General features: G+C 33.8%; 2 protein-coding genes across 4 annotated transcripts; one reads left to right on the top strand and one right to left on the bottom strand.

Annotated features, from left to right (window-relative positions):
* Nucleotides 1-796: 796 nt before the first annotated feature.
* Nucleotides 797-1,974, bottom strand: LOC144556579 (uncharacterized). Its single transcript, XM_078304966.1, has 5 exons — nucleotides 1,726-1,974; nucleotides 1,519-1,626; nucleotides 1,305-1,437; nucleotides 996-1,222; nucleotides 797-921 (listed from the first exon to the last, which is right to left on the bottom strand). Exons 1-5 carry the CDS (start codon nucleotides 1,972-1,974, stop codon nucleotides 859-861), a joined length of 780 nt encoding a protein of 259 aa, XP_078161092.1. The 3' UTR covers nucleotides 797-858.
* Nucleotides 1,975-10,176: 8,202 nt separating this feature from the next.
* LOC144557056 (protein HHL1, chloroplastic-like) lies at nucleotides 10,177-12,690 on the top strand. 3 transcript variants are annotated; one of them, XR_013512544.1, is made up of 6 exons: nucleotides 10,177-10,600; nucleotides 10,697-10,816; nucleotides 10,941-11,018; nucleotides 11,121-11,168; nucleotides 11,456-12,053; nucleotides 12,085-12,601. XR_013512544.1 is itself a non-coding variant. In XM_078305607.1 (6 exons), exons 1-5 carry the CDS (start codon nucleotides 10,352-10,354, stop codon nucleotides 11,567-11,569), a joined length of 609 nt encoding a protein of 202 aa, XP_078161733.1. In that variant the 5' UTR covers nucleotides 10,189-10,351; the 3' UTR covers nucleotides 11,570-11,594; nucleotides 12,608-12,690. The 3 variants fall into 3 exon arrangements, 2 of the variants coding, with proteins under 2 accessions (XP_078161734.1, XP_078161733.1); XM_078305607.1 differs by lacking the exon at nucleotides 12,085-12,601 and adding an exon at nucleotides 12,608-12,690 and having other exon boundaries at nucleotides 10,189-10,600; nucleotides 11,456-11,594; XM_078305608.1 differs by having other exon boundaries at nucleotides 11,456-12,601.
* Nucleotides 12,691-14,046: the final 1,356 nt, after the last annotated feature.

Raw genomic sequence — 14,046 nt, 5'->3', positions numbered from 1 at the left:
GTCATATTAATTTTCTCCCATTCTCACACATGCTTATGTATTTATTGAAAAAAAAAAAATTATGTTCAACAACTAGTTTAAGAATTATCTAAATTAATTGTATCACTACAGCAGAAATACCCTTCTGCGACCGGCCAAATGGGTCGCAGAAGGGTGAAGCGCCGGTCCCAGAAGGTCTGCGCCGGTCCCAGATGACTGAAATGGGTTGCAGATGACCCGGTCGCAGTTGCTCCGTCACTGATGCTTGCCATGCTGACGTCACCGGTCTCTGAAGGGTATGTCGCCGGTCGCAGATGACCCCTTCAGCGACCAACTAAATCCGTCCCTGATGTGACATGCTGACGTGGCTAAGGGCTTATCAGAGACCACTGAATGGTCACAGAAGGTTCCCATATGGGTCGCAGAAGCGTATTATTTTTTTTTTTTGTTATTTTTTTTTATTTTTTATTTCCAATTAGTAAGAACTGTAACAAACAAATATAATATTAAATTCATTCTATTCATATATTTTTCTCTCGCTTTAATTAGTACGAAACGTGACCTAGTAACGAAAACTCATATATTTTTTGTTTTAATTGGTACGTACCATGAATTTAACATCAAATATCAAGTAATTCGCAAACAATTCACAGAACAACATAAACATGAAACATCTAAAGTACTACATAACATCAAATATGAAATATCTCAAAGTATGACATAAAACATCTAAAATACATAAACATCAAATATGTAACATCTCAAGTACGACATAACATCTAAAGTACTACATAAACATCAAATATGAAATATCTCAAGTACGACATAAAAACAAAATATTTAAAGTACGACATAATATCCTAAAACATCAAATATCTACTAGTCATCTCCGAGATCATCCCTGCTGTCATCATGAGTATCGGGGTGCAAGGTAGAACCTCCCTATGAGAATATAACTAAAATTTTTATGGATGACCTTATTGGATTCAAACATACCCAAAAATTGGATTCCGTACCTGATGAGATGAAGAACCCGCCATGGTACGCCTCATCTCTTCCATGAATTCCATGAATTGGTTGAGCTGTGGTTGAATAATTCCTAACACCTGACCTGAAATCGCATTTATGTCTTCTTGCCTGAGAGGAGGCGGCCCCGAAGTATACGAGTGCGATTGCGATTCGGCTCGCGATTGTGAAGAAGACGCCCGAGACCCTCCTGGACGATACATCGATCTCGTCTTGCCTAAGACATTACAAAAAAAATAATTAGTGTTACATTACAATTTTAAATACAAATTAATAAAATTTAAGTATGTGTATTTTACCTAGAGCACCGAGACCGTAGTTGTCGCCGTGAGCATTATTGTCAGTGTTGGCATACCATATGTCTTCGTCAAAAGAGGGCCAAAGAGCTTCATCAGGCCCATACTTTTCGCTCATATCCTGATTGTACTTGTCCTGCAAAATTTATAAAATAAAACAAATAAAAAACGTACAAAAAGAATGAATATTATTAAAAAAATTGTTATGTTATATTACCCGTGCCCTTTTCGCCCTCTCGGAACAAAGTTGCCCTGTCTTCTTGTTGGTATGTGTCGGCGTGAACAGCTCGTCAGACCACCTGGGCTCGCGATTGTTTTCATCCATCTATTATGTACAAACATTTCAACACAAATAAAATTATCAAAGTTAGTTCGAGTAAACTGAAATTAAAATTAATTGTTTTGATGAAATAAAACATCTTACGAATCTTTGTTTGTGAACCAGCATGTTCACTGAGCCTGTGGATGCAAAGGTAGCCTCTTTAGATGAGGTCCTATTTTTATGATTCTTCTCGCTCCGGATAGCAAAGTCTTCACTGCACCAATGGTCGCACAATTTGAGCCAGTTATCCCCCGTTATCCAATCATATGTGCTTGGCACTCCTCGGTCTTTCCACTCCAGAATGTTATCACTGTACTTGTCTTTCGCATCATCTTTGCACTTGTTTAGCATGTATAGAAACAATGTATAAAAAAAATTGAGGCCTAGATGCTGAATCAGTGCAAATCAAAGAACAACCTTATAAAGGCAAACATGCCTCTTTCAAGCAATTTGAATATTCAAGCAATATTAGCAACTTATATTCATTAATTGTTAAGTATTTTGTATCTCAGCAAAGAGAAAAAACCAAGATATAAACAAAGAAAATAGAATTTTGCATTTAGGATATTTAATAATAAGCCACAAGTAGATGCTAAAATTGGGTATGATCTATATAAACCAAAAGGTTCAAAATTTACATCAGGTCATACCAGTAACTTGGTAATTTTCCTGCAGGAGCAGAATAAAATGGTCCAGTACCTTTTATTACCCATTTGTTTCCTTGGCTTTACTGGTAACTAGAAATAAAAATCATTAAAAGCACAGTACCTTTTATTACCCATTTCTCATTATACCAAATCATTAAGCTTATAGAAATTAAGCTTACCAGATGACTCAAAATCATCTTTCCTACTCTTTGGAATCAACAAATATTAACACTAATACAAAAGTGCCCCGAACCATTCGAATTTCACGCATAATTAATGTGGGTTCTTAATTGGGAAGCATGTTACCTATGTACAGGAACTTCTATAGAAAGCACTACACCAATTAGTAGCCCATTGAATCCATCTAGCTATATCCTTTAATTGTCCATTCAATTTAGTACCAGCTGCACGAATGAAAACAAATTTAGTGTCAGGAAAATATTCATTGGGACTAAAAAGAAAAGACTGTTCTTCTAATATTCTGATTGTGTTTATTGTCCTTTAAAATACACAATTTCGGATTGACTTTTAAAAATAAAAAATTTCAGCAAATCCCTTATTTATATTAACTACAAAAAAATTGAAACTATCATTACGTTGAATTTGATAAAGGTCACAAAAATTTGGAAATCTAAACCAAAAAAATCACCAAATCTGGTTACTAATTGTTAGAAATCAGAAGTTATTACTAATTATCAGCCAAAAAGAAGAAAAAAAAAACCTTTGGGGAAAGGGGATGAGAGCCAGTGGTCGGTGGAGAGGAGATGATCGGAGGTTGGTGGTCGAACGGAGAGGAGAAGAGAGGAGATGATCGGAGGTTGGTGGTCGAACGGAGAGGAGAAGAGAGGAGATGATCGGTGGTCGAGCGGAGAAGAGAAGACAGGAGGAGAGGAGCGGTGATCAGTGGCCGAACTGAGAGGAGAAGAGAGGAGCGGTGGTCAGTGGCTGATCGGTGGCCGCGATGATCGACCACTATTAGAAGAGAGGAGCGGTGGTCGACCGGAGATGATCGGAGGAGATGATCTCGCGGCGCCGATTCTTTTCTCTATTTTTTTTTTCTTTGCAGGAGACCTAAACGCGGGAGAAGAGTAGAGGTGTCGCGCTATTTTCATGGGACCTTCTGGGACCGGACTAAATCGGTCCCAGAAGGTGGGGGCGCCGGTCCCAGAAGGTGCGGGATCAAATTCGTCCCCGCTGCTATTTTTTTTTTTTTTTTTTGGTTTTTCACGGGATCTTCTGCGTCCGGCGAACAGACCGGTCCCAAAACCCGGTCCCAGATGAAATGTTTTGCTGTAGTGTATTAAAGGACTAGCAAATAATTTAGTTCATCAACATGTTAGGTAATTTTTGTTCTTTCAAAAAGAAGAAGAAGAAGAAAACAAAACATCTGACACATTTTTGAAAAGCATTTCATATATAGAGGATTGCCTTCCCCAGATAGAGACAAATTTGAGTTGTTTCTAAAATGCTTAAATTCCTTATCTGGTGCCAAACAGCTTTCATATATATGCTGTTTGTTTGATAGATATTAAATCCGTCATATTCTCGGATCTTATGAGCAGAATTCTTAATTAAATGTTAACAACCAAAACTTTTATTATAACCCTTTATCAATTTGTTTATGGCTCGTTAGGTTGTTATTTCTCTCTGAGCTTAAGCTCATATTGGCATTTCTCAAAAGAAGTATGCATAATATCATATGATGTAATTAGTAGAAGGACCGGTCAACTGTCTCAATTTTGCAAACGTTGTATATGGAGAAAAGTTTCCTATTGAATTTGATGGCAAATCAAACTTGAGCTATTTTTAAGAAAGAAGAAAATAAAAACACCTGCAACATGTTTAACAATGTATCTTACATAGTTAACCTGCCCCAGAGAAAGACAAACTTGAGCTATTTTTAAGCTGCTTAAATCTATTTGATGGCAAATCAAATTTGATGGCAAATCATCGGTATTTTTTTATTTCAAGAAAGAAGAAAATAAAAACACCTGCAACATGTTTAACAATGTATCTTACATAGTTAACCTGCCCCAGAGAAAGACAAACTTGAGCTATTTTTAAGCTGCTTAAATCTATTTGATGGCAAATCAAATTTGATGGCAAATCATCGGTATTTTTTTATTTCAAGAAAGAAGAAAATAAAAACACCTGCAACATGTTTAACAATGTATCTTACATAGTTAACCTGCCCCAGAGAAAGACAAACTTGAGCTATTTTTAAGCTGCTTAAATCTATTTGATGGCAAATCATCGGTATTTTTTTATTTCAAGAAAGAAGAAAATAAAAACACCTGCAACATGTTTAACAATGTATCTTACATAGTTAACCTGCCCCAGAGAAAGACAAACTTGAGCTATTTTTAAGCTGCTTAAATCTATCATCTGGTGCGGAACTCTTCTATGAGTTGTTTCTTTGATTGAAATGAAATCCGTAATATTCTCCAGTTATAGGGAGTCGAACTCTTAATTAGATGTTTACAACCAAAATTTGAATTATAACCCTTTACCGCACACCGATCCTGATCATCCGAAGCATGATGGAAACAACTTCGCGCATTTTTTTAGCTTGTCAACTTAGATTGCTTACAAAAAAAACATTAAACAGAGTCAATTATAAAGTTCAGTAACTAGTTATTTTCTGACGCTATTCTCTATAACAAATTTTGTACAATTCATTGTTTTATATGCATCAAATTAAGCACCGCAAGTAAATTTAATTTATGCCAGCATATTCAATGCGATAATGACATGCCGGTCTCTCAGATCAAAGGCAAACAATGTAAAAAAATTGTCAAAAGATTAATATACTATTCCCTTCGTAATATTTAAATCATTAATATAAAAAAAAATCGCCGAACTCCTACAATTTTCTTAATGACAAATAAAAGTTCCCATCAAAGGACCTATAATTTTAATTATTACAAAACGTGAAGTAATAATAACTTTTTGGGTTTGGTTAGTCTAATAGTTTTTGGATTTGCCTCTACTATCTTATAGAATTACTTGTAATAATTAACACAACAAATATATCTGAACTTTTTTATGTTCCAGTATCTAATGATTTTCGTGAGTGGCTTTATATTTTCTGCTTTCTTAATCAATTAATATCTGAACTTTTGCTGCATTAACATTTATTTGAGCAGGCGATCAATTCGGCGGCATGTTCATGGAGCACTAATTAATATAGATTCCATAAAGTTTTGGAAAAAAATACAGCAGGCCGACATCGGAGAATGCCCATTTTAATCCTGCCTCTACTTTGCCAGTTCACAGCTAGACTTGGATTTGTTTCAATCGGTCCAAGGACTATTAATTACTTAATGTGCTTAATATCAAATTGTAGATCATTTCAACAACATAATTGATTGCGTCAGCAAACCCACTCTGTAGTCTGGGGAGGTAACCTCTCTTGATATTCAATTTAATACAGGTTGGAGGTTGTACGTACTTGCGTGTTAGCATGGGAGAAACATAACAAATTACACTTCTTTTTTCCTACCTAACTCATTTTTTCTTTTTCTAATACTATCGAATTATTTGCAATTGATTCCCTTCTCTTATCACTTAATACGGTGGTCAATTCTAAATTCTTAATATAATGCTCACAACAACCACTTGGTCATATTAATTTTCTCCCACCATCCTCACACATGCTTATGTATTCATTGAAAAAACAAATTATGTTCGACAACTAGTTTGAGAATTATCTAAATTAATTGTATTAAAGGACTAGCAAATAATTTAGGTCATCAACATGTTAGGTAATTTTTGTTCTTTTAAAAAGAAAGAAAGAAGAAAACAAAACATCTGACACATCTTTGAAAAACATCTATTACATTCCATAGACAGACAAATTTGAGTTCTTTCTAAAATGCTTAAATTCCTTAATTATCTGGTGCAAAACAGCTTTCATATATATGCTGTTTGTTTAATACATATTAAATCCGTAATATTATCTGATTATATGGAGCTGAATTCTTTTATTATAACCCATTATCAATTTGTTCATTTCTCGTTATATTTTTTAAGCTCGTGAACTTATATATGAATTCCAACACGGCAATTCAATTATTTCTTGCTGAGCTTCAGCTCATATTGGCTTTTCCCAATTTTGCAAACGTTGGAGTGTGGAATTGCCGTGTAGGAATTCATCTATGGTGTTTGCCTTCATCTAAGTGACTAGCATGCAATCGTCTTGTTAATTATATATTGCGGAGTAAATCATATATATTTGTGATGTTTAATTTAATACATTTAAAAATATTGAATTGTGTAAAACTTGTTATAGAGACGCAATGTTAAATAACTTTTTCTAAAGCTTTATAGTTCATTCAGTTTTGTTATTTTCTTTTTCTCTTTGTTTGACAAATAAAAAATAGCTGTAAACTGTAAAGATATTGCTATATCACTCTTGGAAGGGTCAAGTATAACATTTTGCGTGCTAATTGATTTAACATCTCTTGCCCATATCTCCTACCATCCTCACTCTTTCTAATGTAGGCATGAGATCATTGAAAAACAAATTTCAACCGTTAGTTTGAGAATTAGCTAAATAAATTGTATAAAAAGACAGTCAAATAATTTAAATCATCAACATCTTCCGTATTTTTTTCTTTCAAGAAAGAACAAAAAAAACACCAACAACATGTTTGACAATTTATCTTACAGAGTATCAACCCTTCCTCAGAAAAAGACAAACTTGATCTATTTTTAAATTTCTTAAATCTCTCATATGGTGAAATCCGTAATATTCTACAGTTATAGGGACTTGAACACTTAATTAGATGTTTATAACCAAAATTCTTATTATAACGCTTTACCACACACCGGTCCTGATCATCCGAAGCATGATTCAAACAACTTCGCACATTTTTTAACCTCGTGAACTTATATTCCCAACAAAAAAAATACACTAAACAGAGTCAATTATAAAGCTCAGTAACTATCCGACAAGGGTTCTCCATAACAAATTTTTGTACAATCCAGTGCTATATATGCATCAAATTAAACACTGCAAGTAAATTTAATTTGTGCCAGCATATTTAATGGGACAATCGCATGCCGGTCTCTCATATCAAATTAGGTAAGCAATGATTGTTAAGCTCCTATAATTTTAATTTCATATTTATGTACAAGATATATATAACAAAACGTCCAAATTATTTAATTGCATATGTGCTACTCCTTTCATAATATTCAAAACATTAATAATAAAACAATTTCACCCAACACATATAATTTTCTTTATTACAAATAAAAGTTCTCAACAATACACCTCTAATTTTAATTATTACAAAACGTCATGTACTAATAATTTTTAGGGTGTTATAATATCTGCAAACTATGGTGCATAATCAGAAGTTTTCTTCTTGGGTTGTATATATCTCCTACCATCCTCACTCTTCCTAATGTAGGCATGAGATCATTGAAAAACAAATTTCAACCGTTAGTTTGAGAGTTAGCTAAATAAATTGTATAAAAAGACAGTCAAATAATTTAAATCATCAACATCTTCCGTATTTTTTTCTTTCAAGAAAGAACAAAAAAAACACCAACAACATGTTTGACAATTTATCTTACAGAGTATCAACCTTCCTCAAAAAAAGACAAACTTGATCTATTTTTAAACTTCTTAAATCTCTCATATGGTGAAAGCCGTAATATTGTACAGTTATAGGGACTCGAACACTAAATTGGATGTTTATAACCAAAATTCTTATTATAACCCTTTACCACACACCGGTGCTGATCATCCGAAGCATGATTCAAACAACTTCGCACATTTTTTAAGCTGGTGAACTTATTGTCACACCCCGAGACAACCCGCCACGTATTTACACGTAAGACGTGAGCACATCACATACATTATCAATAATAAATACTCATGCAACATTTAAAAGTCAAACAATCTTCAAATACCACAATTAATTTGAGTACATAACACATATTCAACATGAGATCAAAACAAACATGGCAAACAAACCGATAATTGCCATGTCAGTCAATGTATCAACTTTTAAATAGAGAGAATTAAAGTTTAACTAAAATAAAATAAAAATATATTTGAGCCATCTGCTCGTTTGCCTCCTGATCCGCATCCCTGCTATTCGTGCTCCATGTCGGCCTCATGATTTCCTGGAACCCACATAAAAGTGGAATGGGTGAGAGATCGAACAGTCTCTCAGTACGGGATTCAGTTCCAGTCCCGGAATTTGTCAAATTCACTTATTAACACAAACATGATATCAAAATTATATCCTTACATGCGATCTTACTAATGAATATTTGAAACAAACACACGCGGGAGCGCACACACACACACACACACTTCTTAAGTTATCTTTCAAGTTTTTAACTGCCTCACCAAGGGGACTCAAACCCCACTAGATCTTGGCCATGCCACTAGACGGGGACTCGAACCACCGGTAGATTGTACGTACCTAAAATTAGCAAACTGAAGTTCTCGATTTAAAAAAAAAACTGAAAGAAATACTTATTATTAAATAAGGAAGTTTCCAGATATTTTTATTCTTAAGAAAATAATTTATAATAGATTAGATTTTTCAGATTTTATAATAATAAATAACCTTTCATATTATAATAGTCAGAGAAATCAAATATAACAAATAGTAATAAAATTTGCGTTCTTGAGACTCAGATTTCAATAGAAAAATAATCTATATTTTACGAAATGTTACATTCTTCTCCCCTTAAAAAGATTTCGTCCTCGAAATCAAATTGAAAAAAGAATAGGAAATAGATAAGCTAAAATATTGTTTAGTTAATTTATTAGAAGACATCCCATATATTTGTTTAATCATATATATTATATATATCTATAGTTTTATTAAATATTACATTACATAAAAAATTCCTACCCCATTCGTGATTAGTGTTACACTTATATTGCCAACAAAAAAAAAACACTAAATAGAGTCAATTATAAAGCTCGGTAACTAGTTATTTTCCGATAAGGATTCTCTATAACAAATTTTGTACAATCCAGTGCTTTATATGTATCAAATAAAGCACCGCAAGTAAATTTAAAGGAACATTCGCAAGCTAGTCTCTCAGATCCAACGCAAACAATGTATGTGAAACTTATTATAGCAATCACATGCACCAATCACAAAGAAAAACATAAAAATCGGAATCTAAACTTGTGAAATATGCCGTTGTAGATTACACAATATAAAAAAGCATCTATTTGTCTTCCACAAGTCACAATGCATTTTTTTTTGAAGAAAAATATGGGTCTAGCCCCTATTTCAAAATCCAAAAAGCCGATATGAACCATTAGATGTGATGTCTATATTGAAATGTACTTGGAGACCAAATTTTACATTTTTCTGAATTTTTTTACTACTTATTAAGCCACTTTGAAAATCGCTGATCCAACGGTGGCTTCTGACTATTTTGTTAAGCCACTGTTGAATCAACGATTTAAAAAGTGGCTTAATAGATAGTAAAAAAATTCAGAAAAATATAAAATCTGGGCTCCAAGCACATTTCTATATACAGATCACACCTAATGGTTCAGATTGACTTTTTGGATTTTGAAAACAAAAAAATGACTTGTAAGCATATACCCTCATATGCTTATGTTAGTGGAGTAGTCAACCTCTCTCTCTCTCTATATATATAGATAAGAACAAATTAACAAGTTGGTGGGTAATAATGGCTGGGTTTTTTGGTGTTGTTGTGAGATTGGAGGCAGTTATTGACTTATTGTACCAGGTAGTTAGCTGGTATTAAGGCTTGGGTGGTAATGGCAGACAGAGGAGTGATAGATATGAATCACCATCGATCTAGTCTATTTGGTGGAGAATTAGTAACTAACTACCTATGCAGTCATCCTAAAAACGTGTGACAGAAACTAACCTATCATAACCTGTCACGTGGAAAGTAAGAAATTTGTAAACTTGATGGCTAGAACAGTAGAATTAAATATTTTTCTTCATTTTTGAATTTCCGTGTACTTATTCTAAACCTCGCTATTTAACTGCCAACTGAGCTTCCTCTCCTCAAACCAGATAAGAACCACACCTCTCTCTCTCTTTCTCTCTCTTGTCAGTAAGATGGAACTGACAATTATGTCTTCTCTCCTCTCCTTGGTCCAACCTTCTCTTTCCCAACCAAAACCCACATGGGCAAATCCTGCGGTTTTCTCTGCTGGAGTCGGTTTGTTGAAGATGAAGACAAGCAGGTTAGTGGTAGTGGGAAATAATTGGATTCGTCCCCAGGAAGGTTTTGTGCCACCACGGCCTTCACCGAAATCTGATCCGAATGGCAACCCCCAGTTTGTAATTTTCGTCAGAAATGCCGATGTATGTAGAATTATCTGTCAAAAATTGAGGACAGAAAAAAAGAAGTATTTTAGGAACTTGCACTAAAATTTGAGACTTTTTTTAATGCATAATCAGTTGAAGGAATGGTTCCCACTGATGAAGGTTGAGGGTAGTTCAACTGCTAAGCTCATTCTTCGGGACAAGGAGACCACAGAAGATACTATCACTGGGGAACTAGCTTCTGTTATCTATAAGGTAATTAATTATACTTTTGATTTCTCTTCTAGTCAGTACCAATGATGGTATTGGCTTTGAGAACACAAAATTCTGTTGTTGTACTTTAATTATGAATAATTTTCTCTTTCTTTTTGTAAATTAGGATGAGAGGGAGATAGAAAAAGAAGCAAAACTGAAGTTAAACAATGCAACTGAGTTCCGATATGGCTTCAAGCTTGTTGTAATGTTTTAGTTGTTTACTTGAAGGAAGAAAATTTTCAAATGAGATTTCTGTTTCTTTGAAAACAGAAAGTTTGATTTTAATACTTGTATGGATGACCAGGAAAATGGCAATATGGCAGCTGCTGCGGAAAACATCAACGTCATTGAAGTACGTCTTTCTTCTTTTTCTTTTCTAAATTATTGACTCTACCTACTGTCATTATTAATTTATTATTCCATCATTTCTTCTAATGTTTTACTTGTCCTAACAATTATTTAATACATATTTTTCAGTTAATTGATTAGCATTTCTCTATTTTACTATTCTCGTGATAACAATTTTTTTGTCTCAGTACTGGTATATTTGGTATCTAGATAGTATCCGTGCTGCGATGATTTGTAATGGCTTGATGGTTATTCCAAAATGTGTTTTAAAATTTAAACTTTTAATTTCAGCTGCCAAGGAAAGAAGAGAGAAAATCTGCATGGGACAAGGTGAAAAAATTGTTCCCTAGGGCCACGAACGAGGCAAAAGAGCCATTTGGCAAACTCACCTCAATGGATCCATGAAACTGAATCTGAATCTTAAATCTGAGTAAGCGTATGTAACTAAAATCAAGAAATTAAGCCTATTGGTACATGAGTTAGTGCTGCCTACGGCTGGCAATTTCTGACCCATGCAAGATTGACCTGATGAGTAAAATGGTTGGATCTGGGTCCAAAATCTTCTGACCCGCTATGGATACATCATTGATGGGTGGCCCCACTTGTATCAAATCAATGGCACAAGAAAATTTCAACTCAAGTACTACTCTGGGATTGAAACTTTTAGTAGTACAAGTGTACAACAAGAGCCAGCTGATCTATCATGCTTTTTGTGTAAAGGGTTTGGATCCTTTGACAATTATTAGCTTGATAATTTACCTAAATAAAATATCAATTTGTAGTCCAACATTTTGCTCATGGTTTCTATAAGGATGACTTTTATTTGATCTATATTTCATCTTATATGGGTTGGGTTGACCTGTGACCCATTGTGTTGAGTGCAGGTTGGGTAATCTCGACTTGCTTCCAAGTCGGGTCAGGTAGTGTCTGGTCTGTACATTGGAAAACAATAAAATAAAGTAATTAATCAGACCTAAACCTGACAAGTCGTTACCCTGAATCTGCCCAAATTTGCATTTGAGGTGTAATCAAGGCAAATTTTACTGCAATTTACCTTATTGTTCAGAATATAACCTTATTGTGAACTAAGTAGCATAGGAGTAGAAAAAGGAACTATAAAGAACTTGGTCAACACAGTACTTCCAAAGTAGTGCAGCCATCGTACTGGGTAGTACCCATACCAGTTCGTACCAGCAGTGACCAAACTTGCATAGTGTTTTTACAACATTTGTTGATATGTTACTCAGATGCATCCTAGAGATGCATAGCAACCTAAACTGATGCAGGATGGGTACACTGTTATTGTCAGGACTTCACCATTAGTTCCTCAAACAAACAAAATTCACACTAGAAGCATAGATACAAGCGATCTATTATAAGACAAGTTGGTTGTTTAGTACACTAAATACTTGCTGAATTTCATTTTGCTTACTCTTGTTTCAGGTGAAAAACTGATCCACTAGCACTTGGAAATCATGAAAATCTTTGTGGTGCAATAAATTTCTTGGAGTTTGTCTAATTTGCAATAAATTTCGGTTTAAATGGTTCAATTGTTTGTTTTAAATGGATCAGTTCAGTTTGGACTATTCAAAATCGACTAAACTGAACCGACCGAATTATAATGGTTCATGCATGGTTTTTTATTTTGTTTGGTTCAATTATCGTTTCCTTCCATTTTAATTTGTATATTTAAGAACATCTACATATTTTGTATGAAATTTAATAATGTGTGTAATATTATATTGATATTTATTTCTACGAAATTATTAATGTATTTAATTTTGACTTTTTGAAATTTAATATCTCTTATTCGGTTCAACCAAACAAATACAAATTTAATTCGGTTTAACCGGTTCGGTTCTTATCCAGTTGGTTCCATTCGGTTTTTAAAAACCAAAAAAAAGTTTGGTTTGCCTATTTTATTTTGGTTTCAAGTTTCAATCGAACCAACCGTTTGAACACCTCTAATCATGGGGCCAATAACTTTTGCTCAATCAAAAAAAATGTGTATTCTGTAGAGTTGCTTAATCACTTTGCTTGCTTCATTTTACACAGTACGCACTATATATAGTTAATACAAGACCCATCTCTTGGATGTTCTCTTCTCATGGGGTACCTTAGCCCGTAAGCCCGGAGAAGATGTTTTTTGTAAATTTACAGCCTCTCTTCTCTCTTTTTGATCGCATTAAAGTATAATAATGATGAAAGCTTCTCCATTATGCGTCTCTCATTTTATCACCAAACAAACAGTACTCTATTTTAAACCAAAACATAGTTGTTAAATGTTAGTTCATCTCTTACAGTACATAAACAAACAATTCCACAAGAAAAATGCTTTTCAGCTGAAACAAAAAGAAAAAAGAGTGAGGTTTGGTTATATCAATAGAAAAATGTCAGTGACTGCCGACATTGATGACCTCGTGATCTCAATCTCATGGGATATAATTTGAATATGATGGATTTATTGTGAGTGAAAAATTACATTCTTTGTATTAAGAAAAAAAAACTTCTCTGTCGCTGAAAATACTGACACAGCAGTGCAGTATTGTTTTTTCTGATCATATATTTCACTGTCAGTTACCTCAAAAAAAAAAGTTGCTTTACTGTTATTTATTAATCAATAATCTAACAATCTCATATTATAATCTCGTATTATAAGAACTCGATCTAATTAGGGGGGACTCAACTAGCAATTCTACTCTTCAAAAGGTCAAAATTACGAATGTTGGAGCATGAAGATGAAAACCCTGTTGAAGTCACATTGTTAAAATATAAAATAAAATTCAAAATTAATAAGTAATGGCTAGTTTATTTATTAGAATAGGAAATAGTGCTTTGCAGGAAATAGTGTTATGTAATTAATAGGATGAGGAAATAGTGAA

Source organism: Carex rostrata, chromosome 7 (genome assembly GCF_964058835.1).
Source record: "Carex rostrata chromosome 7, lpCarRost1.2, whole genome shotgun sequence".
Taxonomy (NCBI): Eukaryota; Viridiplantae; Streptophyta; class Magnoliopsida; order Poales; family Cyperaceae; genus Carex; species Carex rostrata.
The sequence above is the reverse complement of the archived record's forward strand: the minus strand, read 5'-3'. Positions and strand labels throughout refer to the sequence as shown.